The 26,868-nt window shown below is 51.1% G+C and overlaps 2 protein-coding genes across 2 annotated transcripts in view; one reads left to right on the forward strand and one right to left on the reverse strand.

Annotated features, from left to right (window-relative positions):
- LOC309891582 (olfactory receptor 14A16-like) overlaps positions 1–26,868 on the forward strand; it is a gene marked incomplete at both ends in the record, with an annotated part of 49,968 nt that overhangs the window by 16,737 nt on the left and 6,363 nt on the right. The gene's annotated exons all lie outside the window — the stretch shown is intronic.
- On the reverse strand, positions 1,200–2,135 carry LOC309891546 (olfactory receptor 14C36-like; the record flags this gene model as incomplete). Its single annotated transcript, XM_082785906.1, has 1 exon — positions 1,200–2,135. One exon carries the CDS (start codon positions 2,133–2,135, stop codon positions 1,200–1,202), a length of 936 nt encoding a protein of 311 aa, XP_082642032.1.

Below are 26,868 nucleotides of genomic sequence, written 5' to 3' on the forward strand. Positions count from 1 at the left end.
CATGGTAGTCTTTATTTAATTATTATAATTATTTCCCTTTAATTAAATTATCCTTATCTCAACCCGTGAGTTGTTCTTTGCTTTACTTCTCCGCCTCCTCATCTAAAGGAGGGGGAGTGAGAGAGCGGTTGTGGGGTTTAGCTGCCCAGCACGGTAAAACCACCACAATAAGACTCTTTTAAGCACTGAAAAGCTGCATTGAGGGCTCCCAGGACCCTTCTTTTCTTCAGGCTGAACAGCCCCAGCTCTCTCAGCCTTTCTTCACTGGAGATGTGCTCCAGTCCTCTAATCAGCTATGTGAACCTCCTCTGGACCCACTCTAACAGATCAACTTCCTTTTCGTGTTGGGGACCCTACACTCCAAATGAGGCCTCACAAGGGCAGAGCAGAGGGACACAATCACCTCCCTCATCCTGCTGGACACTCCTCTGTTGATGGAGCCTGGGGTGCAGTTGGCTTCTGGGCTGCAGGTATGCACTGCTGGCTCATGTCAAACTTTTTGTCCAACAGAACCCACAAGTCCTTCTCAGCAGGGCTGCTCTCAAGGACTTCTTCTCCCAGTCTGTCCTCATGTCTGGGATTTCCCTGGCCCAGGTGCAGCGCCTTGCACTTGGACTTGTTGAACCTCTTTAGATTCACATGGGCCCACTTCTCAAACTTGCTCAGGTCCAAACAGATATCATCCCTTCCTTTTGTGGTATCAACAGCACCACTCAGCTTGGTGTCATTGGCAAAGTTGCTGAGGGTGCACTTGATCCCACTGTCTACATCACTGATAATAATATTAAACAGTGCTGGTCCCAAGACAGGCCCTGAAGGACACTACTCCTCACTGGCCTCCACCTGGACATAGAGCCATGGATAGCAACTTCATAGAGCAATGACCTCCACCGGATAATAAAACAATTTCTTCATCCTGTTCCTTACCACAACATTGGAAGAAGAACCCAACGTCCAGGCACCAGCACTGAGGAAACACCCTTTTATTAAAGAGACCTGACAGGGGTAGCCAGCTATACCTTAACAATAGATACAGATACAAGGGCCTCTGGGTCAAAAAGAGTGGGTTTAGGCCTCTCTGCAGAAGTGGAGTGAAGGCAGACAATTATTACACAAAAAGATTATCACAGAAAAAAAGCACAAAGACCAGCAGTTTCCTGAGATGAATCGGAAATCCCTTGTGAAGAGACATGTGCAGCTTACTGCTGCTGAAGGACTACTGATTGACTCAGCTTCTTCAGTGTATCCTTGAGCTCCTGGTTCCTCATGCTGTAGATGATGGGGTTCACTGCTGGAGGCACCACTGAGTACAGCACTGTCACACCCAGGTTCAGGGATGGGGAGGAGATGGAAGGGGGGTTCAGGTAGGCAAATAAGGCAGTGCTGGAAAAGATGGAGACTACAGCCAGGTGAGGGAAGCACGTGGAAAAAGCTTTGTGCTGTCCCTGCTTGGATGGTATCCTCAGCACTGATCTGATGATCTGCACGTAGGAGAAAAGAATAAAAATAAAACACCCCGAAGCTAAAGGGAGACTAATCAGAACAAGCCCAACTTCCCTGAGGTAGACATCTGAGCAGGAGAGCTTGAGGATCTGGGGGATTTCACAGAAGAATTGGTCCAGGGCATTGCCTTGGCAGAGGGGGAGGGAAAACGTACTGGCAGTGTGCACCATGGCATTGAGAAAGCCACTGCCCCAGGCAGCTGCTGCCATGTTGACACAAGTTCTGCTGTCCATTATTGTCCCGTAGTGCAGGGGTTTGCAGATGGCAACGTAGCGGTCATAGGCCATGAGGGTGAGAAGACAATACTCTCCTCCAATCATGAACAGAAAGAAAAAGACCTGGGCAATACATCCTGAGTAGGAGATGTTCCTGGTGTTCCACAGGGAATTGGCCATGGCTTTGGGAACAGTGGTGGTAATAGTGTCCAGGTCAAGGAGGGCGAGGTTGAGGAGGAAGAAGTACATGGGCGTGTGGAGGCGGTGGTTGCAGGCTACGGCTGTGAGGATGAGGCCGTTGCCCAGGAGGGCAGACAAGTAGATGCCCAGGAAGAGCCCAAAGTGCAGGAGCTGCAGCTCGTGTGTGTCTGCGAATGCCAGGAGAAGGAACTCTGTGGGGAAGGTGCTGTTGGACATTAAATGCCTCAGGGCATGGTTGCCTGTCCATGGAGGAAAATGCACAATCAGGACAGGGTATCTGAGCAAAATCCACTCTGTTTCTCATGGAGCTCCTGCGCACTAACTTCCATTCTTCCCTTCTCAGGGTAGCATATTTCCCTCTCCCCAGCTGGCACTCTGCCCTGTGCTGGGTGAGTGCACTGTAAGGAACACAATTCTCTGCCTGAGTGCCAGCATCTGCTCCTCTGCTGACCCCCCAGCCTGCTGTCCCAAATTACTTACATATGCAAGACCTCCAGTGCAAGAGAACAAACAATACAGAGAGGTGGACGGAAAAGCAGCATGACCGAGACGGGAGGGAGAGATGAGCAAGCAGAAAGGGGTCACCCTCCCAGCTGTGCCTGCTGCCTGCCAGGCAGCACCATGGCAGAGCAGTGGCTCTCAGCCCTTTGCCAGGCAGTGGGACAGGGCACATGACAGGAGAGGCAGACCTTCTTTATTCTGGGGCTCTGTCTATCCAACAGGCAGCTCCTGCCCAGAATCCCCCAGCCCAGAGGGCAGAGGCTCTGCTCAGTGGGAGAGGAGAGCTGAGGGGGGTTGCTCAGGGACGGAACCTGCACTGCAGGGGATAGCAGGGAGGTGCCCATGTGTCCACTGCAGCAGGGTTTCCTTTTTCAATTCCCTTTCTCCCTGCCCATTTCTGCTGCCTGCAGGAGTCCCCTCCAGGAGCTCTATTTCTGTTCCCATGTCTGTGCCCTGCCAGTGCTCACACACCCCATCCCATCTGCTGTCTGCTCAGCTCTGTCCTGAACCCTCTCAGTGTGTGCAGGTGCTGAAGAGCAGGTCACACAAGCCCTGACGAAACTGGGAAGGTGATGCTGCTGCATTATGAAGGTCTGAGGGTGCTGAAGGCACTTTTTGAGGTTCCTCATAAAAATTGAGGTGACAGAAACTCCAAATCTTCTGTACTCTGTACAGCTCTGTTTCCATTCCTATCCTGATGAACCAAAGAAACCTGAAAGCACGGCGTTAGGAAAGCCCAGACCACATCAGGCAGCCACAGACTTGATCTTCTGTCTGAAGAGTCCCCTCTGATATGGTCTGGGGGTGCTGTGGTGCTGTGAGCATCCTGCCCCTGCTCTGCCCAGCCCTGCTGTGGGGGCTCCTTCCACCCACAGCTTCTCCCCGCAACACCCTGGGCAGCTCCCCGGGCAGGCTGAGTGCTGAGCCTGGCAGGCGGCAGAGGCCCTGCCCTGGCACACAGCCCCTGGAGCACAGCAGGGACCCTGCTCTGCACCACAGCCCTGGCCACCCCTGCCTGCACCCTGGCTGCACAGCCTGTAGCCAGCCTGGTGATTAGGAAGCCTCCTGTCCTGTCCTGACAGTTTTGTCAGGTAATCAGTATTCCAGGGAATATCCCTGTCCTCTGTACTAGAGAAGCCAGCCGTGGTAGAGAAGCCTGCATGGGAAGTGGCAGCTATAGAAGAACCCTGTAGGATATTGCATTACCTGCCCTCACACAGACACTTACCATGTTAGAGCTGTGAAGATTTCTCCCACAGTGAGCTCTCAGCACTGCCTTTACACTGCCTTTTTTTTTTTTTTTTTTTACAGTGCCTCCACACTGCCGTTAATATCTCCCTCCCTTCTCTCAGACGCCTTTGTCCCCTGCAGGCAGTGCCCCCAGCCCTGCTGTGCTATGCAGAGGAGCTGCTCCTGGGCAGAGCTGTCTCTCTACAGCGCTGCCTAATTGCCAGCAGATCCCCTTTGGCCCCCGAGCCTGGCCCAGCTCAGCAGCACAGCTCCATCCCAAGGCCTCCCTGTCTCGACCCCTTCAGCCTCCCTGGAGGTGTCCCTGGACCTCCAAGGGAATTGACTTTGAAAGTGAAGCAATCCCTGATGTTCCTTCCTCCCACTGGGCAAGGAAACTCATTTCCAGCACTGTCATTATGCATTGTCAGATGAACAATATGGGGAATGACACAGAATCACCTTTCCATGTCCTGGTTTCAGGCAGGTCATCCATGCAAGGACCTGGAGAGATTTTTCTTCCCCCTGGTGAGGAAAGGGTTTCAGCTTAGTCAACCAAGACATCTCATTCTTTGCAGTCCAGAAGCTAGAAGGGGGTTCAGCTCCCTCCCGTGCCTTACACAAGCCCACAGGATTCCTCTTGCCTGGGCACAAACCAGGCATCTGCATGTAATCTGCTTGCCTCAGCTCCCAGCACATTGAATGGAGACAGAGGCCAGGAGGGAGCTGATTTTCCAGAGGTGGCCAGAGACAGATGCAGGTAACTGCATGCTCTGATGGATTAATTGTGGGAGCCAGGGAGCATCCAGAAGCATCATTTTTAAGTGCAGGGAGATTTTCTTGGGCTAACAGAAATGAGAGCAGATGGCTACATTTAGCCCCACTGAATCTTTTTAGTGTCCATTAGTATTCTCTGAGCAACCTACACTGCTTTCACTTGACGATATGGAGTCATGTAGCACAGGGAGAGCTAACTTTCTGTCTTCTCCATCAACCATGTTTACAACATCTCCATTACTGACCATAATGGCAGTGGCCTCATGGACATCTCCACATTGCCTAAGCCAATTCAGGGAAGGTTCTTGATTTTGTTATGGCCAAATACCGGGCCTGTAGTGCTACATCAGATGTCAAGACTCACACAAAACTACCTGTGGCTGGAAGGGCCAGCACTGGTCCTGGGAAGGAAAGCCATCCCCATCCAGAGCAAACGCATGGCAGAAAACCAAGGCAGCAATTGCAGACAGTTTGCTCCCTCCCTCCACTTTTACTCAGCCTCTTGATGTCATTGAACAAGCCAACAGTTTTCAGAGTGCCTGTCAGCAGCACCTGGTTGTTCCTGGGGATCAGCTTCACCTCTGCCAGAGGCCTTCAGGGGCTGCAGAGACACACCTGGCAGCAAATCTGTTTCCTGCCAGGCCTGTCCAGGGCATCCCAGCTCTGATTCTCTCTGTCCTTGGGGACAGCAGGGTTTGCTCTCTCTGTTGACGTCCCATTTCAACTGTACGTTCCCAACTGCTGTCCACTCCAGCATGTCTCTGGCTTTAAAGTCTTTGCACACGTGGAGTTTTGGAAATTTGCTACCAGGCTTCCCAAAGGAAAAGAAACATCTTGGCCTGATGTCAGAGCTGAGGGACATAAGGAAGGAGATAGAGGACTTAGGTGCCAGACCTCAAAGCAGCATTTCTGGGCCTGTTCAGGAGGCTGTTAGTGGAGACCTCATTGTCAGTAGCCCTGAAAGGCAGAAAAGCTCATTGCCATAAAACATTCCTCTGCAAAAGTTGCATGCAGATTTCAAGAAGGTCCACGAGATGAGCTGGGGAGCTAAAGCTTGCTTAGTATTACTTTGGTTGAGGAGTCTTTTCCAGAGCATGTCCTCTTGGATCTCATTGCTTGGAGTATTGATAAGAAGGTGACTGAAAGTGAGGGTAGACCATACCTGACCACCTGCAATATTTCCTAGGATGAAATGACCACATCTCTGAGTGAAAGGAGAGGAGTGGGTCTCATTTACCTGGATTCAATACAATCCCCCACAGTATTCCGTTTTCCAATAATAACAGTGTTGGAGGGATAGGCCAATTGAAACTGCATGATGTCCAACAAGGACAAAACCCCATTTCTGCTTCTGAGGTGGACAACTGCCCTACTGTGACACAGGCTAGGGGCTGTCTAGATTTATAGAATAGAATTTAAGTGGATCAAAACAAATTGAACCAAATGGAACAGAATAGTTCAGTTTGAAGAGACCTTCAAAGGGTATCTGGTACAAGTGACCAATCTCTTGAGGGCTAACCCGGAAGTCAGAGACTATATATGAGAGCATTGTCTAAATGCCTCTCTGACACTGACAAGCCTGAGGCATCAACCAGGTCTCTAAGAAGCCTGTTCCTGTGTTTGACCACCCTCACAGAAGTGAAAGGTTTCTTATCTCCAGTGTGAACCTCTCCTTGTGTAGCTTTGTTGTCATTCCCACACATCCTGTCAGTTACCAGGGAGAAAAGATTGTCACCTCCCTCTCCACTTCTCCTTCTCTGGAAGTTGTCAAGAGTAATGAGGTCACCCCTCAGCCTTCTTTTCTCTAGACTAGACAACCCAAGTGTCCTCAGGCTCTCCTCACAGGACATGCCTTCCAGCCCACCTTTGCTGTCCTCCTCTGGATGCTTTCAACTCCACATCTTTCTTCTATTGTGAACACCGGAATTGCATACATGATTTAAGGGGAGGCTGCACCAATGCTCAATTTAGCTGAAAACTCACCTCTTTTGACCATCTGTCGGTGCTGTGCTTAATGCATCCCAAGATGGTTTTTGCCCTCTTGTCTGCCAGGGCACCCTGCTGGCTGATGTTGAGCCTGCTGTCAAGCAGCACCTTGAGAGCCCTTTCTGTTGAGCTGCTCTCTAGCCACTTGTCTCCCAGTCTGTGCTGGACCGGTGTCCAGCATTACTCTGTAATTCATCTGAGGTGATCAGCTCCAGGCAGTCACTTTCTCCAGAGCAGTGGCAGATCACAGCCTACAAGGGTTTCCTGAGCAAGGACAGTTCCAGGGGAGTACAGAGACCTGCCTAGAGCTTGCAGCTCTCACCAGAGTGGCTGACAAAGCATGGGCATTGATGGCGACCACCCCCACCCTCACGAGTGCCAATGACCAGGAGCACGGCCAACAATGTGGGGAAACGGAGTGGGTCTGGTTGGTGCTGTTGTTGGTGCAGCCATTGGCCCAGGAGGTGCACGGAGGGCACCCAGTGAGGGAGGGCCATCCAACAAAGGGTGGGAGGCACCAGGTACACCTGCACCCCAGGCCTGCACAGCCTGAGGGCATGCACCCCACTGATCCTCGAGGCAGAACGGTAGCCACTCATCTCTGGGCAGAGGCTGCAGCTCCAGCTGGGCCACCAGCACCACCTGCCCCAGCGGTGGCTGATGCCTCCACCCAGACAGAGCTGCCGAGGAGTGAGGCTGCCGTGCAGACCTCAGGCTGCTGGAAGTGCCCAGGCCTTTCCCCTGGGGCAGGGACAGGCAGTAGAATTGCCTGCCAAAGGTGAGCCCAGTTGGAGGACCTCCTGCAGCAGGGGACCGAGCTGCAGGAGGCAGGGAGAAGGCTGCATAGCAGCAAGGAGGCTGATGAGGAGTAGGAAGGCTGGATCCTGCACAGTCTGCAGGGCACCCACAGCCCACAGCCAAACAACCCAAAACTCCCTCACTGCACTCACAGAAGGGAGGGGGGCCAATATCGCCAGAGGATGGAACGTGGCAACGACAAGGGAAGAAGAGTCTTCCCCCAAAGCCTGAGGTGCCCTTACAGAAAATGTCACCTCTCTATTGATGGAAAAGGAAAGACCTGTGGCAGGGGGTTGGAGCTGGGTTAGACACACCAGTCTGTTCCCCACATAATGGTTAGGGCAATCCCAAGCACAAACACAGGCCAGAAAGAATGGATTGAGAGTAGCCCTGATGAAAAGGACCTGAGGGTGCTGGTTGAAGAGAAGCTCAACATGAGTCAGGAATGTCCACTTGCAGCCCCAAAAGACTACAGTATCCTGGGCTGCATCTAAAGCAGAGTGACCGGCAGGTTGAGGGAGGTGATTCTTCCTCTCTTCTCTGCTCTTGTGAGACCCCACCTGGAGTTCTGCATCCAGCTCCGGGGCCCCACCACAACAGACACATAAGATTTTGGACATAGGACTTAGAGAGTGGGACCAGAGCAGAACCACAGCAATAATCAGTGGAGTGGAACACCTCTCCTGTGAAGGCAGGCTGAGCCAGTTGGGTTTGTTGAGCCTAGAGAAGAGAAGACTCTGGGGGGAATCTTCTTCTTGCCTTCCAGTACTTAAAGGGAATTTACAAGTAACACGGGGAGAGACTTTTTCCAACTCCAACCAATTTGTGATTCAGTCATTCTGGAATGTCTTGCAATGTCTCTGAGAACTTTTCTGTAGTATCATTGCACCAGCTGTACTCCAGGTTCCCAAGGGCAGAGACTCATTTTGAGAATGATACCACTCACTGTGTAACCTTGAGGAGCAGGGATTACAAACAGTGGCGAGGCCTCAAAACACAGCATTGTCATGCACTCTAACTCCACAGTCTAGCCCTTTCTTCCCTGAGTCAGAAGGGACCTCTGGAGGTGTTCACTACCATCATCTTCTCTAAGCAGTTATAGCTTTATGGTAGATCAGGATAGTCAGTGCTTTCTGCAGCTGGGTATTGAAATGTCTGAGCCTATGACCCAGTGCTGATCCACAGTAGCTGTTCCCCCAGTATAGACACTGATGCCAGAAGGAGGATGGAGCTGGTCAAAATTCAAAGATTAGCTCCCCTTGGGTAGTGGGGAATGGCCATCCCCACACTCCCCACATGTGGTCCCCAAGCTGTTGGTACTGCTGCACACAACAAACAGGCTCCCGTGTCCTTGGAGGTATCCTGGGCTCTGCATGCAGCTCCAGACTCCCCTTCTGAAGGACTTCATCTACGGGTCACATGTGGGAACAGCCCTTGCTATGTAATGCAGTGACCATTTGCTGCCTCTGCTATCAGCAGACACCCATGGGTGAGTCTTAAATCTAGCCCTTGGTCTCTGACAGGTCACAATGCAAAAATGAGCCATTCCCTCCTGAACTGAAGCAGGAACAGATCCTTGTGGGGAGCAATTCTTTGGGCCTATTCTTGACGCATTTTTTGGGAGAAGGAAGTCCCAGCCTTCAGGCATTGCACTGGGGTAATTCCGTTTTATTACTGAGATGTCATGAGAGAGTCTTCACTGACTCACAGTGTTAGATGCACATCTATATGGCCTGCTAATGGGACAGTACAAGCTTATTCATTCACAGCAGTGGGGGGAATCCAAATGTTTATGTACAAATGCAAGGAACAGAAGCAGTAATAATGACCCACCCCCTAAAAAAAAAAAGTAATTAATAATAATAATAATGAGTACAAAGACAACACAAGCTTGGAAGGGGATGGACTTGTATTCATTATTGGACAGTGCAGGGATCTTTATAAGTACTGGAAAATATTCCCCAAATCTGTCTCCTAACTGCACACTTGAGCTCCTTGTTTCGCATGCTGTAGATGAGGGGGTTCACAGCTGGGGGCACCATGGAGTACAAAACTGCCAGCAAAAGGTTGAGGAATGGAGAAGAGATGGAGGGGGTCTTCAGGTAGGCAAATGTGCCACTGCTGATGAACAGGGAGACCACAGCCAGGTGAGGGAGGCATGTGGAAAAGGCTTTGTGCTGGCCCTGCTGCGAGGGGATCCTCAGCACAGCACTGAAGATTGGCACATAGGATAGCACAAGGAAAAGAAAACACCCAGATGCTAAAACAACACTAACCACAAGAAGCCCAGCTTCTCTTAGGTACGCATCTGAGCAGGAGAGCTTGAGGATCTGGGGAAGTTCACAGAAGAACTGGTCCAGGAGATTTCCCTGGCAGAGGGGCAGTGAAAATGTATTGGCTGTGTGCAGCACAGCATAGAGAAAAGTACTGCCATAGACAGCTACTATCATGTTGACACAAGTTCTGTTGGCCATTATTGTCCCATAGTGCAGGGGTTTGCAGATGGCAATGTAGCGGTCATAGGCCAGGATGGTGAGAAGATAAAACTCTGCTGCGACAAAGAGAATAGAGAAAAAGACTTGGGTAGCACAGCCTTCATAGGAAATGGTCGTGGTATCCCAGAGGGAATTGGCCATAGCTTTGGGAACAGTGGTGGTAATAGTACCCAGGTCAATGAGAGAGAGGTTGAGGAGGAAGAAGTACATGGGGGTGTGGAGGCGGTGGTCACAGGCTATGGCTGTGAGGATGAGGCCGTTGCCCAGGAGGGCAGCCAGGTAGATGCCCAGGAAGAGCCCGAAGTGCAGGAGCTGCAGCTCACGTGTGTCTGCAAATGGCAGGAGGATGAACTCTGTGGGGAAGCTGCTGTTGGACATTTGCTGTCCTCTCAGGGCAGGGTTGGCAATCCATGGAGGAAAAAAAGAGGGACAAGTTAGAGAGATTTCTCAGAAAAATTCACACCTTCTCCCACAGAAATTACCCTTCCATGAGTTGAATGAGGAATGAGTCAGCTCATCTCCAACCCTCCCAACTAGATGACAGCATGTCTGACAGTTTAAAATGAAACTTGGGCACCTTGTTCCCAAAAAGATGCCCTCAGGGCAGGGCCCAGCATTCCATGTCAGAACAGAAGCTTACACCCACCTGTACCCCTGACAAAGAGATTAAGAGACCCCCACACAGGTGGACAAATAAGAAAGAATACCACAATGCTCCAATCTGCTGACACAGAGAAAGGCAGATGGGCGTGCAAGGAAGCCTTCAGTTTACAAAGCTTGCACGCCACCTTTGGAAGTGACACTGCAGGGCAGCTACTCTTAGTCTCATTCTTGTGCATCACCTTGCAGGACACCTGCTCCTTTCCTCTCCTGGAGGTCTTCCTGAGGAGGAGGTGGCTCATGCCCTAAAGCCCCTGTGGCCAATGCTGTGCTGGGTGGCAGAGGAGAGCAGGGGATTGTTGCAGAGAAGGTGCCTTCACTGCAGGCCTGACAGGGAGTGTCTGAATCCTCCCTCCCTTGGTGTTTCAGGCAGCAGCTCCCTCTCCATCTATGCCCAGGTCTCTACTTCCTTGAGCTGTCCCTGCTGGCAGCTGCTTCTCTCTCCCCACTTATCCTCCCTGCCACTGCTCACAGACCCCATCCCACCCGCTATGTGCTCAACTCTGTCTTGCAGACACCACTTGTGCCTGTATAATTTTCAGGAATATCTCTGTGTGTTCACTGGTTATGGAGTAGCTCATACCTATCAAGAGCTAAGAAGAATTTGGCTCTCAGGGTCTTCATCAAAATGTAGAAATAAATTCCCATCTCCCACTACCAACCAGGAAAGCAAGAGGAGAGAAGTCAAAATGCAAACACCTTCCCTTCAAGAATTCCTTGCTCTGATCTTCCTCCTGAGGAGTCTCCTCCAAAATGCCCTCGGGGTGCTCTGGAGCCTGACTCATAGAGCAGCATCTGGACAGGAGGAGAGTCCTGCTGAGCTATGGGGTTCCTCATCGTCCTAAAGATCTCTTTCAGTGTAAAGATCCAGGGGCATCTGTCATTGATAGAAACCTGACAACTTCATTATGATCCTCCTGACTGCCCTTCAGGGAAGGAAAGTTAAAGCACAGACTCCAGAGAGTGTCTTCCCTTCAGGTAGTCCCTGTCTTGGTTTTCACTGTCAAGAATATCCTCAAAGATGCAGTGGGGGTGCTGTGGAGCTGTGAGAAGCCTGCCCCAGGCAGCAGGCTCTGGGCACCAGCAGGACCCTGCCCTTTCCTGCCCTGGCAGGGGGCTCCTAACAGCCACAGCTTCTTCCCACAGCACCCTGGGCAGTTCCCTGGGCAGGCTGAGTGCTGAGCCTGGCAGGTAGCAGAGGCCCTGCCCTGGCACACAGCCCCCAAAGCACAGCAGGGACCCTGCTCTGCACCACAGCCCTGGACACCCCTGCCTGCACCCCAGCTGCACAGCCTGCAGCCAGCCCCATATGAATGAACCCTCACGTCCTGTACTTCTGACAGTTTTCAAAGGAAATCTTGGCTCTGGACCTTGTCATTCTCCTCTTATCCAAAGAAGCTCTGAGAGTCCTCCTGAAAGCTCCCACAGGCTGCGGGATTTGCCAGAAAATCTGCAGATGGCATCAGGAAGAACATCTGTGCTGCCCTGCAGCCAGAGACTTACCCTGTTCAGGGCTCTGAAGATTTCCCCCGCAGTCAGCTCTCAGCATCCCCCCTCCACACTGCCTATAACATCTCCCTCCCTTCTCTCACTGCTCTTGTCCCCTGCAGGCAGTACCCCCAGCCCTGCTGTGCTGTGCAGAGGAGCTGCTCCTGGGCAGAGCTGTCTCTCTGCAGTGCTGCCCGGTTGCCAGGAGCTCCCCTTGGGTCCAGGAGCCCAGCCCAGCTCAGCAGTACAGCTCCATCCCTAGGCTTTGCTACCTCTTTACTTCTTGTCTCCCTTGAGATGTCCCTGGGGCTCCAGGGCTGACAGTTCCTGCAAAGCAAGAGTCACTTTTACAGAACATACTTTAAAGTCAACTCAAATAATTGCCAAATATCCCTTTGAAACAGCAGAGAGAGGCTGAATACAGAATTACAGTTATTCCTAAGAGAGTTTGACTGTCTCTGAGAGGTGCAAGCGTTCCCTCTGGAAAACTCTGTTCATGGCCAATAACAAATAGGACACACAGGCAGGGATGGGGAGGGGTTAGGTACCCTTGTGCAGTGCACCTATCCATTTGTGGCATCTCATCCCCAGCTGGAAACCCTTGATCCATGTGATGATCCTTCTGTGATGAAGCTCCCCTTACACACCGCACAAACCCACAGGACCTTGTTCAGTTGCTTCAGTTCAGTGTGGCCTCTATGTGTGTGAGCAGCTGGAGTGCATGGAGCTCTGCCTGGGGATGAGTGAGGATCTGACAGTGTGCTGATTGGACGGGAGAAAGGGAGGGTACAGACAGGGGACATTATAGTGGGAGTCTGCTGCAGGCCACCTGATCAGGAAGACCATCAGGTGAGGCCCTCTGTAAAAAACATAGAAGCAGCCTCACATTCAAAAGCCCTGGTCCTCAGGAGGGACTTCAACCACCCTGGTATCTGTTGGAGGGACAGCACAGCAGGGCACAGTCAATCCAGGAAAGTCATGTGATGCATTAATGATACCTTCCTTCTTCCATTGATAGCAGAGAGAAGTGCTATGCTGGACCTCGTTCTCCGCAACAAGGAGGGGCTGGTGGGGAATGTGAAGCTCAAGGGCAGCCTGGGCTGCAGTGACTGTGAAATGGTGCAGTTTAGGATGCTAAGTGCAGCAAGGAGGGAGCACAGCAATCTCACTTCCCTGGACTTCAAGAGAGCAGACTTTGGCCTCTTTGGGCATCTCCTTTGTAGAGTCCCATGGGACAAAGCCCTTCAGGGGAGAGGGGCCCAAGGAAGCTGCTTAGTCTTCAAGGATCACCTCTTCCAAGTTGCGGTGATTTTACTTTGGTGGGTGGCTGAGCTCCAACACAACCACTCTATCACTTCCCCATCCTCAAAGGGAAAGGGGGAGAAAATAAGATGCAAAGGGCTCAAAGGTTGAGATAAGGAGAGGGAGATCACTCAGCAATTATTTTGATGGGCAAAACAGACTCAGAGTGGGGAGACAGATAGTAAAATTTATTGCCTATTACTAACAAACTAGAGAGGTGAGAAACAAACTAAAGACGCCCAGAAACACCTTCCCCTGATCCTCCCTCTTCAGTGGGGGAATGGAGGCTGCGGTCAGTCTATAGCATATCATCTCCACTTCTCTTTATCGGTCACCCTCTTCCCTTGCTCCAACGTGGGGTCCCTTCCACAGGATGCTGTCCTTCCAGAACAGATCTTGCATGGGCTTCCCACAGGCAACAGCTTCTCGAGAACTGCTCCAGATATGGGTCCGTACCACGGGGTCCATCCCTCAGGAGCACACTGCTCCAACCTGGGTCCTCCATGGGCAGCAGCTCCTGGCTCCTGCTCCTGCGTGGGCTCCTCTCCACAGGCTACAGCTTCAGGCCCTGCAAAGGGCCATTTCTGACAAAGACTCATGGACTCCTTAGAGCAGGAAATAGGAGGCCATGATTACAGGTGGGCAAAGGCCCTGTGCAGGTGGCTCTGAGGCTGAGAAAATGTTAGGTTTGTTTCATCAAGCAGAAAGGCCAAGGCCTGCTGCCAGGCCTGGGCAGAGAGGTCCTGTCCCTCACATAGGGCTCTGGGCTCTTCCTCAGGGAGTGGGATGTGTGGTATGCAGTGCCAAGTGAAAGACAGTTGAGTGACAATTCCTGGCCTCCCTTTGGACGTGCAAAGTGGGGATAGAGGCCCAGTGGTAAGAAGACAACATGTCTCCTCCTAGGCCTCAGTGGCAGAGAGACCTGCCTTAGCCAGGAGGACAAGACCTTGGTTTTCCTGGCTATGTTTCGCCTTCCCAGTGCCCTTGTCCCTCTCCACTGCTGGCTGTCCTATGCTGTTCCGCACCTGCCCTTGTTTCACTGCATTTTACAAACATCCATATTGCTTTCCCACCTTGCTCACTCCTTGACATTTCTGTGCTTTCATTGATGTCTGTACCCTCTCCAGCTGTGCCCTGAAACACTATGTCATGGAGGGATAATAGATTCCCTCCAGGTCACCTCTGACGATTTTTCACATCCCTTCCACTATCGTATCTTCTCTCTCAAGCCTTATCTCCAGCACCCAAGCTTTGCTTTAAGGCAGGTTTTCTCTCACATGCTGTTTCCCATGACCAAGGAAAGTTCCAACACTTCAAAAAACATTCTTTACACAGGAATCCTCCTTACCCATCAGCTTTTCTGTGGCTTGTCAGCTGACCGGACACAAGGAACCTCACCATGGTCCTCCAGGCCACGTGGCCTTCCTGCTGGCTTTTCAGTTCCTCAGAAAGAAGCAACCAAGCCACATACCTGTCTGTCTCCAGTCATATACTCAGGCACAATACACTTAAAAAAAACACAACCAAGGCCAGTTCTGCATGGGCCTTTCAGGTACTTGGGCAGAGGGCATCACACAAGCACCATGCCAGACAGGTGCCTTCTGCTGGCCTGTGAGAGATGCTGGGACATGTGAGCCTAAAAGCCCATCTGTCAGTCAAGGGGCAAGGGTTGACCCGACAGCTACTTCAGAAAGATGGGACCTCCCAGTCCCTTGCCCAGCCATGCTCCTGCTGCTGGCCTCTCAGATCCAGAGGCAGAAGTGACCTCACAGTCCCCACCAAAGCCAACTGATTCTGACTGGACACCTTATAAGGACATCCAAAACTGGCACCCTCCTTGACGCCCAGCTCCTAATGCAATAAAAGCAAGGTCGTTGTCATCATCCAAGGCCATAGAGCTCCTGATGGCTTTTCAGCTTCTCTGATGGAGAGCAGACTACTACATGCAAGTTTCGTTAGGTACTAGGTTAGGAATGACTTTGAAATAAATATTGACACTAGCTGCATGTCTGTGGCTCCTTAGTTCTTTATGACAACTTAAATGCCACATGCATACAGCAGCCATGTGCCTGAAGGTGGCACATCAGGCCCTCAGACAGAAGTTCCCCGACACCCACCTGCACAGCCATGGGCCTCCTGCTGCCTCCTGAGATCCCGAAGCACAGCTGACCTCAGCAGAGAATCCCCACCCATCTCCTCCTTGAGCCCTATGACCTGACCAGGTCCATGTCACCTCCTCCAAGACCAAGCAATTGCTGCAGGACCTCTCCAACCCTTCCTAGCCTCATGGGGTGAAACCACTTCAATTTTGTGATAAGAGTGCAAGAACAAGGTATGTGAAGATCAGGTGTTCAGGTTAGGGTTTAGGGATTAGATTTTGCCTTCCAGGTTAGGGGTTGAGCAGCATTTTAGAGGGATGCTTCTGAGTTCTGCTTTGGGTAGACAGTCAGTGTTTACAGTATGAGCTAGATCTTTGGTTAGGGTTTCATTATGTGCTTTGTTATGGGATGAGGGTTGGTGTTAAGGATGGCAATTTAATGTTAGCGATTAAGGGCTAGGGATTAGTAAAAGCAATAGATTAAGATTAACCGTAACAGCTGATGTATTTGGGGTTTAATATAAAGGTAGGTTTTGACGTAAGGGATTAGATTCCTTCCATGGTGAAGCATAGCAATTAGGGTATCACTAGGTTTTAATGTTCCTGGTTAGAAATATTGCCAGGGCTTGACATGAAAGTTTTCCTAGTAAGTGTTGCTGCAACATGAGCCTTACCTGAACCCCTGCACACAGTATTCCAGGTGGGGTCTGACAAGAGAAGAGTAGAGGGGGACAATCACCTCCCTCTCCCTGCTGGAGTCCCCTTTTTTAATGCAGCCCAGGACATACTTGGCCTTCTGGGCTGAAAGCACACACTTCTGGCTCATGCCCTTCTTCTCGTCCATCAGGACCCCCAGGTCCTTCTATGCAGGTCTGCTCTCAAGTTCTTCTTCTCCCAGTCGATATAAATACTGGGGATTGCCCCAGCCCAAGTACAACACCTTGCACTTGGCCTTGTTGAACCTCATTAGGTTCTCATGGGCCCACTTCTCCAGTCTGCCCAGGTCCCTCTTGGATGGCATCCCTTCCTTCCACTGTATCGACCGCACCACTCAGCTTGGTGTCATCTGCAAACTTGCTGAGGGTGCACTCGATTCCATCATCTATGTAATTGATAAAGATGTTGAAATACATTGGGCCCAAGGCTGGCCCCTGAGGGGCACCACTTGTGACCGCATTGCTTTATTCAGCTGTTTTTTTCATGATGCATCGCTTTATTCAGCTGGTTTTCAAGAGGACCATACCTCCAAATGGGAATTGACCTTGAGACTCTGTCTGTCCCACTGGATATGATGGCACCCTTAAGAAACAGCTGATGGCACTTGGGCTCATTCAAGTTCATCTCACCACGCCCACACCATAGGCTGTCTCAGATGGACAAGACAAACATGGGCTTCAGATGTAGTCATTTAGTGTTCGTAGCTGGAGGAACAAACCACCTGTGTGAGCTAGGGTGAGAGCCTAGTGCTCGCGATGGTGGTTGTGAGGGGCTGCTCTGGGACCATTGCCCTGGGGCAGCATCTGCCAGGGTGTCCAGAGAACAAGGGCCCAGCCCAACCTCTGCACTTCTGGTCCTCTCTTTTCCTACCAGGTGGCCAGCCCAGTCCAGACCCTCGCCAGCTCTCCAAAATTCCCTGACCTTTTCACAGCCCAGCCCATCCCAGCAGAACAGCTCAGGCTGGGATGGCTCCAAAGCAGCAAATGGAGAACGGGAGATGAATGGTTGCCTCTCTTCTACTGCAATTTCCTCTCCCTCCTTTCCACCCTGTCTCCAAACCTTTTCCTTCCCACAGGGAGCCTTCAGCCCCCCAGCCCAGCCTCACTCCCCAGCACAGCACAGCACCACACTGCTGGCCCTGGGGCTCCTCAGGCAGCACCACTGCACACACACAGTGCCAGCTCTGCTCCCGAGACACCCCATGTCCCACACAGCCTTGCCCCAGCCCAGCACGTCTGGGCTGACCTGAGGAGTCATTCCTGCAGCCCCTGCCCATGCTGCCCACATTCCCTGAGCTGGCAGTGCTGCTCTGAAGAGTAAGGGGGTTGTGTTCCGTGGAGCCATGGGGGCACTCTGCAGGGCCGTGCTGGTCAGGCTGGGAAAGCAGAGCTAGCACGAGGGGGACACTGCCACTGACTGCCTCCCACATGAGTGGTTCTTTGGTCATGGAGGATGTGCACAGGTACCTGGCCTTCTTCAGAGTCAGAGATTAATAGAAGAGAAATAAACAAAGCAAGGAGCCTTGTCCAAGTCCGTCCCTTTGAAATATCCATGAGACCAGCTTTGGGAGAAGAGCTGAGCCTTCAGGCACTGCCCTCAGCCGATCCCCCTTTATGCTGGAGATGCTGGTACGGAGCCAGCTGTGTTAGAGAAGTGCCCCTGGCCTGCCCTGCCTTTGGACACGTGACTGCCACACAGCAGCACAGTGAGCAAGTGACAAGAGCAATCAGTCCTCACAATAACACAAAGACTCCGAATGAGAGTGTGGAAGGGGAGCAGCTCAGGAAAGACCAAGCCCTGGGGCTCTCTGGCAGTGTTGCTGTGCCAGGACTCTTCTCCCCTTCCACCTCTGAACACAGCCAAGTCCCCCTGCAGCTCCACCACATGTCTCTGAGGAAGGATCTCAAGCAAGCAAGTCACAGCAGGGTCTTTTCTTTTATTTAAATACATCTCAAACACACTATAAATACACCTTACTTATACCAAGTCTCGGAGACACCCAAGGTAGATACCGAAATGGAAGGGTTTGAAAAACATTTCTTTGTGGACAACTATATTAGAAGTAAAGAAAAACAAAGAAAAAGAACTATATCTGGTCCTGTATTGAGTTGTATTATGACTGATATACCAAAGAAGGCAGGCATTTCATTGGTTCTGAAAAACCTCCAGTCATCAGTTTCCAAACCGCATCCTTGAGCTCCTTGTTCCTCATGCTGTAGATGAGGGGGTTCACTGCTGGAGGCAACACCGAATACAGAACTGCCAACAAAAGATTCAGGGAGGAGGAGGACATGGAGGGGGGCTTCATGTAGGCTAAAAAGGCAGTGCTGAGAAACAGGGAGACCACAGCCACGTGAGGGAGGCACGTGGAAAAGGCTTTGTGCCGGCTCTGCTGCAAGGGGATCCTAGTCACGACCCTGAAGATCTGTACGTAGGAGAAAAGAATGAAAACAAAACACCCAAAAAATAAACAAGAACTGAACATAACAAGGCCAATCTCTCTGGGGTAGGCATCTGAGCAGGAGAGCTTGAGGATCTGGGGAATCTCACAGAAGAACTGGTCCAGGGCATTACCTTGGCAGAGGGGGAGGGAAAAGGTATTGGCTGTGTGCAGCACAGCATTGAAAACACCACTGCCCCAGGCAGCTGCTGCCATTTTGGCACAGTTTCTGCTGTCCATTATTGTCCCGTAGTGCAGGGGTTTGCAGATGGCCATATAGCGATCATGAGCCATGATGGTAAGAAGATAAAACTCTGCTGTGAGAAAGAAAGCAAACATAAACACCTGGGTAGCACAACCTGCATTGGAAATGGTCGTGGTATCCCATAGGGAATTGGCCATGGCTTTGGGGACAGTGGTGGTAATAGTGCCCAGGTCGAGGAAGGCGAGGTTGAGGAGGAAGAAGTACATGGGGGTGTGGAGGCGGTGGTCGCAGGCTACGGCTGTGAGGATGAGGCCGTTGCCCAGGAGGGCAGCCAGGTAGATGCCCAGGAAGAGCGCGAAGTGCAGGAGCTGCAGCTCGTGTGTGTCTGCAAATGGCAGGAGGAGGAACTCTGTGAGGAAGCTGCTGTTGGACATTTGCTGCCTCTGCACATGGTTGCCTATCCGTGGAGGAAAAGACAGCGATAAGTTAGAGACTTATCCGAGCAAAACCTCTACCATTCTTCACAGAAAGCTGCTCAACAAGACACGCTGCCCCTTCCCTGTGAGATTCCCTGTGAGATCTGTTCGTTTTTTTTTTGTTTGTTTGGTTGTTTTTTTTTTTTGAGTTTAAAGTTATCTCAGAGATCGGGCAGATCCTCTCTGGGCTCAGCAGGAGTTTGTACTTTCCTACAGTGTCTGGTAAAGTGCACCAGAGACGTATCTCAGGTGCCCACTAGCCAGAGGCATCTCCCTATTTGCAAGTGTTGAGCAGGATATCCCACAATCCCACAAGAAACAATGAAGATGTTTTTGGTGCTGTCTGTAGGCTAAGGGCTGTGAAGGGAAATTAGAAGGTTTCTCACAGACCCGCAATTCTATTTCAGTGTAATGATCTCTGAGGTTCAGTCACTGATACAAACCTGACAATTCCATTACGATCCCAGTGATTGCCCCCTTAGCAGGAAAGTGAAAGCAGAGATCCTAGAGAGTGCTTTCCCTTCAGGAAGCTCCTGCCTTGGTCTTCCCTGTCAGGAATCTCCCCCCGAGATGCCCTGGGGTGCTGTGGAGCTGTGAGCAGCCTGCCTTAGGCAGCAACCTCTGGGCAGCAGCAAGGTCCTGCCATGTCAGGAGGCCTCCTTCACACAATCACACAATGTCCAGGGTTGGAATGGACCTCTGAAGATCATCTAGTCCAATCCCCCCACCAAGCAGGGTCACCTAAGGCACATTGCACAGAATGGTACCCAGGCAGGTTTTGAATATCTTCAGAGGAGGAGATTCCACAACCTCTCTGGGCAACCCATTCCAGGGCTCTGTCACCCTCACAGTAAAGAAGTGCTCCCTCATATTCAGCTGGAGCTTCCTGTGCTTCAGTTTGTGCCCATTGTCTCTCGTGCTGTCTTTGGGCACAAATGAAAAGAAACTTGCTCCATGCTCTCAACACCCTCCCCTCAGATATTCATATACATTTATGAGGTTTCCCTTCATTCTTCTATTTTCAAAGCTAAAGAGGCACAGCTCTCTCACCCAGTCCTCATACAACAGGAGCTACAGTCATCTAATAATCTCATTTTAGTAGCCCTCTTCTGAACTTGTTCCAGTAGTTCTATGTCTCTCTTGTATGGGGGAGTGCTGAACTGGACACAGTACTGGAGGTATAAACTTCCACCCACCGCTTCTCCCCGCAGTGCCCTGGGCAGCTCCCCAGGCAGGCTGAGTACTGAGCCTGGAAGGCATCAGAGACCCTGCCCCAGCACACAGCCCCTGGGGCACAGTAGGGACCCTGCTCTGCACCACAGCCCTGGCCACCCCTGCCTGCACCTCGGCTGCACAGCCTACAGCCAGCCCCATGAAAGAGAACCCTCATGTCCTGTCCCTCTGACAGCTTTGGCAGGTAGTCCCTGCCCTGGAGCTTGTCATTTTCTTCTCCAAAGAAACTCTGAGAGTCCTCCTGAAAGCTCCTACAGGCTGTGGGATTTGCCAGCAAATCTGGAGAAGGCATCAGGAACAACAGCTGTGTTGCCCTGCAGCCAGAGACTTACCCTGTTCAGGGCTCTGAAGATTTCTCCTGCAGTCAGCTCTCAGCATCCCCCTCTCCACACTGCCTTTAACATCTCCCTCCCTTCTCTCAGCTGCCCTTGTACCCTGCAGGCAGTGCCCCCAGCCCTGCTGCTGTGCTGTGCAGAGGAGCTGCTCCTGGGCAGAGCTGTCTCTCTGCAGTGCTGCCCGCTTTCCAGGAGCTCCCCTTGGGCCCAGGAGCCCAGCCCAGCTTAACAGCACAGGGAGCTCTTGACAAGTCCCTGAGCCTCCAGGGGAACGGACTTGGAATCTGACTGAAGCAGTCACTGATATTCCTTCCTTGCAATGGGGAAGGAAACTGATTTCCAGCACTGTCATTCCTCATATCAGAAAAAATATGAGGTCCAAGAAGCACCTTTTCATGTCCTAGTTTTAGGCAGGGCACCCACACAAGGACAGGGAGAGATCTGCCTTCCCCCTGCTGAGGGAAGTGTTCCATCTGAATCAAGCAAGGCATCTCCTTTTTTGTTTGCAGTCCAGAGGCTAGAGGGGGCTTAGATGCCTCTCCCATGCCTCATGGAATTCCACAGCCATTTCCTCTTGCCGTGGTTTAGATGGGCGCACACCAGACATCTGCATGTCAGTTGCGTGTCTCAGCTCCCAGCACATTGAATGGAGGTGGAGGGCAGGAGGGAGCTGTTCAGATGCAGATCCCTGGTGACATTGGAGGTGCCAGAGTGACATTTGAGTGACATTTTTGGTGTCAGATTTCTCTGGGTCATAAACAGAGGTGATATGAGGAAACTGCTACCAGCTGTAGCCCAATGGCAAAGAAGTAAAGGCAGGATCTATTCAACCTCTAAAGACTTCATTGCTCCCAAATCCATTTAGATATGAAATGTAGATGTGAAATATGCCAATATAAGTATGTTTGGGAGATACAATATCTCCATTTAAGTTATTGGGAGGACATGCATTTTTGGAAATATCTATATAAATTTATATTTGCATAGAGGGAGTGTCCTCATCTTGCTGGGACATGTCCCGGACCTATGAAAAAAATCATGAGATCTTCTAGACAATCTACAAAATTCTAAAACTGAAGGCTTCTTACACACCGAGAAGAACAATAACAAGTTTTTATTTATTTCACAGAATTACTGAATGGTTGAAGGGCCCTCCAGAGATCATCTATTCCAATGCCCCTGCTCCAGCAGGCTCACCTACAGCATGTTACACAGGATCACATCCAGGTGGATTTTGAATATCTCCAAATAAGGAGACTCCACAGCCTCTTCGGGCAGTCTGTTGCAGTGCTCTGTCACCCGAACTGTAAAGAAGTTCTTCCTCATATGACAATGAAATCTCCTGTCATTCAATTTACACCCATTACCCCTTGTCCTATCACTCACCACCACTGAGAAGAGCTTGGCCCCATCCACTTTACATTGTCCCATCAAGTATTTCTAAAGGTTGATAAGATCCCTTCTCAATCTCCTCTTCTCTAGGCTAAACTGACCAAGCTTGCTTAGTCTTTCCTCACAGGACAGATGCTTCAATACCTTAATAATCTTCATGGTTCTACACTGGACCCTGTCTAGAAGTTCTATATCCCTCTTGTACTGGGGAGCCCAGAACTGGACAAAATACTCCACGTGTGGCCTCACCAGGGTTGAGCAGAGGGGGAGGATCACCTCCCTCGACCTGCTGTCCATGCTCCTCTTGATGCAAGCTAGGACGTCATTGGCCTTCTTGGCCAGAAGGGCACATTTCTGGTTCATGGTTAACTTCTCCACCATGACTCCCATGTCCCTCTCCACAAAGCTGCACTCCAGCAGGTCAGCCCCCGACCTCTACTGGTGCCTGGGGTTGTTCCTCCCCAGGTGCAGGACCCTGCACTAGCTCCTGTTGAACCTCAGTGAGGTTCCTCTCTGCCCAGCTCTCCAGCCTGTCCAGGTCCCTCTGAGTGGCCGCACAGGCCTCTGATGTGCCAGCCACTTTGACAAGCTTTGTATTGCCCACCAACTTGCTGAGGGTGCACTCTGCCCGTTCATCTAGGTCACTGATTAATAAGTTGAATAGCACTGGACCCAGTACTGACCCCTGGAGGCACTGTTGAGCACAACACAGAGCTCTGCCATTCAGCCAGTTCTCGATCCACCCCACTGTGCGCTCATGGATCCCACAATCCAAGAGCTTGCCCAGGAGGATGTTATGGAAAACAGTGTCTAAAGTCTTGCTGAAGTCAAGGTAGACAACATCCACTGCTCTCCCCTCATCCAGCCAGCCGTTAGTCTCAATGTAGAAGGCTATCAGGTTCGTCAAACACAACTTCCCCTCGATGAACTCATGTTGACTGCTTCTGATCACCTTCTTTTCCTCCATGTGCTTATCCAAGGCCTTTTGAAGACAGAGAGACTTAGCAATAATGTTTGACAGTTCCCTCAGTACCCTTGGTTGCATCCCATTGGGGCCCATAGATTTCTGGGTGTCCAACTTGCCTAAACAACCTCTAACCCTATCCCCTTCAACTTGGGGAAAGTCTTCTACCCTCCAGGTTTTCCCTCTTGTTTCCAGGCTCAGTAGTGTTTGGGTTCTAGCCTTAGCAGTGAAGACGAAAGCAATGAAGGCATTCAGTAACTCTGCCTTCTCTGTATCCACCATCACCAAGGTACCCACCTCCTTTAGCTGAGCACTCACATTTCCCTCAGTCTTCCTTTTGCTGCTGATGTATTTGAAGAATCCATTCTTGTTATCCTTGATGTCTGTCGTTAAATTTCATTCTAACTGGGCCTTGGCCTTCCTCATTGCATCCCTGCATTCTCTGACAATGTTCCTAAATTCCACCCAAGTCGTCTGTTCCTTCTTCCACATCATGTACGCTTTCTTCTCCTGTTTAAGTTTTCCCAAGAGCTCCTTGCCCATCCACGCAGGTCTCCTGCCCCCCCTTGCTTTTCTTTCTTGTAAGGATGCACCAACCCTGAGCTTGGAGGAAGTGGTGCTTGAATAGCAGCCAGCTCTCCTGGACCCCCTTTCCCTCTCAGGCCCTGGCCCAGGGGATTCTTCCAATTAGGTCCCTGAAGAGGTCAAAGTTAACTCTCTTGAAATCCAGGCTTGCAGTCCTTCTTTTGCCCTGATCCCTCCTCAAAGGATCTTGAACTACAACATCTCATAAGCACTGCAGCCAAGACTGCCCTCAACCTTCGTGTTTCCAATTAGACCATCTCTTTTTGTTAGCACCAGGTCCAACAGCACCCTTCTCTTTGTTGGCTTACTTTCTTCCTGCATCAAGAAGTTATCTGCAGTGGTCTGTAGCAACACCTGGACCATTTGTTCTGAACTGTGTTGTCTCACCAGCAAATATCTGGGTGGATAAAGTCCCCCATAAGAAGCAGGGCCTGAGAACGTAAGGCAACTTGCAGCTGCCTGTAGAAGGCCTCATCCACTTCCTTTTCCTGATCCAGTGGCCTGTAATAAACACCCACCACACCATCACCCCAGTTGGCCTGCCCTTTAATCCTCACCCATAGGCTCTTGACTTGCACTTCATCCCCTCCTAGGCAGGGCTGCATAGATTCCAGTTGCTCACTCACAAAAAGAGCAACTACACCATCTTGCCTTCCTGGCCTGCCCTTATTAAAATCACAGAGCTGTCCATGGCCACATTCTGGTCATGGGAGATGTCCCACAATCTCTCAGTCACTGCAGCGGGATCATAACCCTGCAACCGCACTGCACACACACCTCCAGTTCCCCTTATTTCCCATGCTGTGTGCACTTACGTAGAAATATTTGAGTTGGGCTCCCAATGCATCTGCCTTTCTGGATGGAGCAACTTTAACTCATCCATGTGGGCCTACGGTAGCTCTCCTGTTAAGCTCTGTTCTCTCTCTAGGCTCTGGGCATCCTTTGTCAGCTCTGATGTTCAGCTGCGGTGAGTGAGATGGCATGTCATCCTTTACCTTATCCCCAGCATCCCAAATGATATCTCCCTCCTCCGTCGATACAAATTGGAGTCAAAGGCAGCCTACTGCTACGCCACGATTGATATCCCTAAAGCATTTTTCTCAATTCCTTTGCCAGCAGCATGCAGGACACAGTTTGTTTTAATTTGGAGTGGCGTCCACTTCACCTGGAATCAACTGCCCCAGGGATGGAAACCCAGCCCTATCATTTGCCGTGGACGGATTCAGACTGCCCTGGAGCAGGGGGAAGCTCCTGAATACCAGCAGTACGTTGATAGCACTCTAACAGCACAAATCACACTTGTAAAATCTGTCTCTCCCATGTTCAGCAAGGAGCAGTCGGTGATGACTTCAGTCTGCTTCAAACACCACACCCCAGCAGAGATCCTGCTGCCTTCAGGAGCTGTCAGCCCTGAGGCCTTGGGGACACCTCAAGGGAACCCAATGACACAGAGCAAGCGATGCCATGGTCGGGTGCTGTGCTGCTGAGCTGGGCTGGGCTCCTGGGCCCAAGGGAAGCTCCTGGCAAGCAGGCAGCACTGCAGAGAGACAGCTCTGCCCAGGAGCAGCTCCTCTGCACAGTGCAGCAGGGCTGGGAGCTCTGACTGCAGGTGGCACAGGGAGAGGAGAGAAGGAGAGAGGGCTTGGAGCCAGTGAGGAGCGCAACAACAGAGGGCAGCGTGTGGCAGGACACATCTGCAGGCTCTTGGCACTGTGAGTCTCTGGCAGCAGGACAATGCAGATGCAGTTCCCAACGAGGTCGTCTACAGCTGGCACATCTTATGGCTGATAACATCTCTCAGGATGGTTTTCTCTGTTTCTCCAGTGAGGAGCAGGAGGTGCTCTAGAGATCAACATTTATAACGGGGTCTTTCCAGTGGAAGACTGGGGCTTGGCTTACTTGAAAGGAAAGGCTTTTCTGGATTCTGCACATTCAGATTCCTGCAGTGGAGAGGAATCTGAGTGAATCTGAGCACACAGCTTGTGAGATGGGGTCTGCAGGACATGGACAGGGAGGAAACTTAGACACAGAACCAGCTCCCAGCAGGAACATGGGCAGGCAGTGAGAGGGAGCTGCTGCCAGAAATGCTGTGTGAGGGAGGGCTCAGGCACCTCCCTGCCATCCCCTGCAGGGCAGGTGCCTTCCCTGGGCCACCTCCTGCTCTCCTGTCCCACCAGCACAGCCTCTGCCCTAAGCCCCTGGTGTCCCCAGCAGGAGCTGACTCCTCGTCAGGCAGAGCTGCAGCAGAGAAGGGTCTGCTGAGTGTCCGTCTGTCCCTCCCTGGCCTTGCCTCCCCTGGCAGCAGCACGCTGGCATTCCTGCTGGCTTCTCCACCTGGCCGTGATGCTGCTGTTCTTGTTTTCGGGCTGGTAGGGGATGGGGCTTTCAGATGCACATAGAGGAGGCCTTGCTGTGCTTGGCTGGTTAGGGCGTACAGGGACAGGGACAGGGTCTGGAGATGTGCCCTTTGAACCTGGATTCCTTTACTCCCAGCATTGTCATGGTTTTGTAGGCACTGAAACAGGCACCACAGGGAAGTGCTCACAGGCTGCCAGAATTCAACAAACATTTGGACAACCCCCTCAAGCATATGGACAGATTTTTGGGTGTTCATGTACCAATTCGGGGGTGGGATTTGGTTATCTGTGTCGGTCCTTTCCATGTCAGGATATTCATTCTATGCCTATATGATCCTCTGAGTGCAATTGTCTTGCACCACAAAGTATCAAATGAGGCACAGGTCAAATGAGACCAGTCTTGTCTGTTCTATCTGAAGGACATTGCACTAAAGGCACCATCCCTTGTGTCTGAGGATCCACAAGGTTTCACTTGAACTGCACGGGATTTATGCCTTAGAAAAAGTCCTCAGGAGTGGGGTGGGCAGCTAGACAGAAAACAAGAAATAAATCCCCACAGCCCTGCCGTGCAGTTGGGTGAATTATCAGTAACAATAAGGAAATACAAAATAACAATACAAACAACACAAAAGTTCTTTATCATGAGGTGATTGAATCTGAGATTACTCCGTGTTCCTCTTTACCTCTGGCTATGGGGCAGGACTTATTCCTGCATTGCCCACAGCAGAGTCTCCTGCTCCCAGGGACACCCTCAGGCAGCATCAAGCAAAGCATATGAAAGTGACCTGTTAAACAGCTGTCTGAAAGTGGAAAATTGTTTACAGGGGGGGCTATATGAAAAATTGAACAAGTTTTTCTCTGGTATGTCTTCGTTATTAAAGCTTTTTATTTTTTAATGTATTTAATTTATTAT

This window comes from Aythya marila, assembly GCF_965140915.1.
Source record: "Aythya marila genome assembly, contig: HAP1_HAP1_SCAFFOLD_158, whole genome shotgun sequence".
Taxonomy (NCBI): Eukaryota; Metazoa; Chordata; class Aves; order Anseriformes; family Anatidae; genus Aythya; species Aythya marila.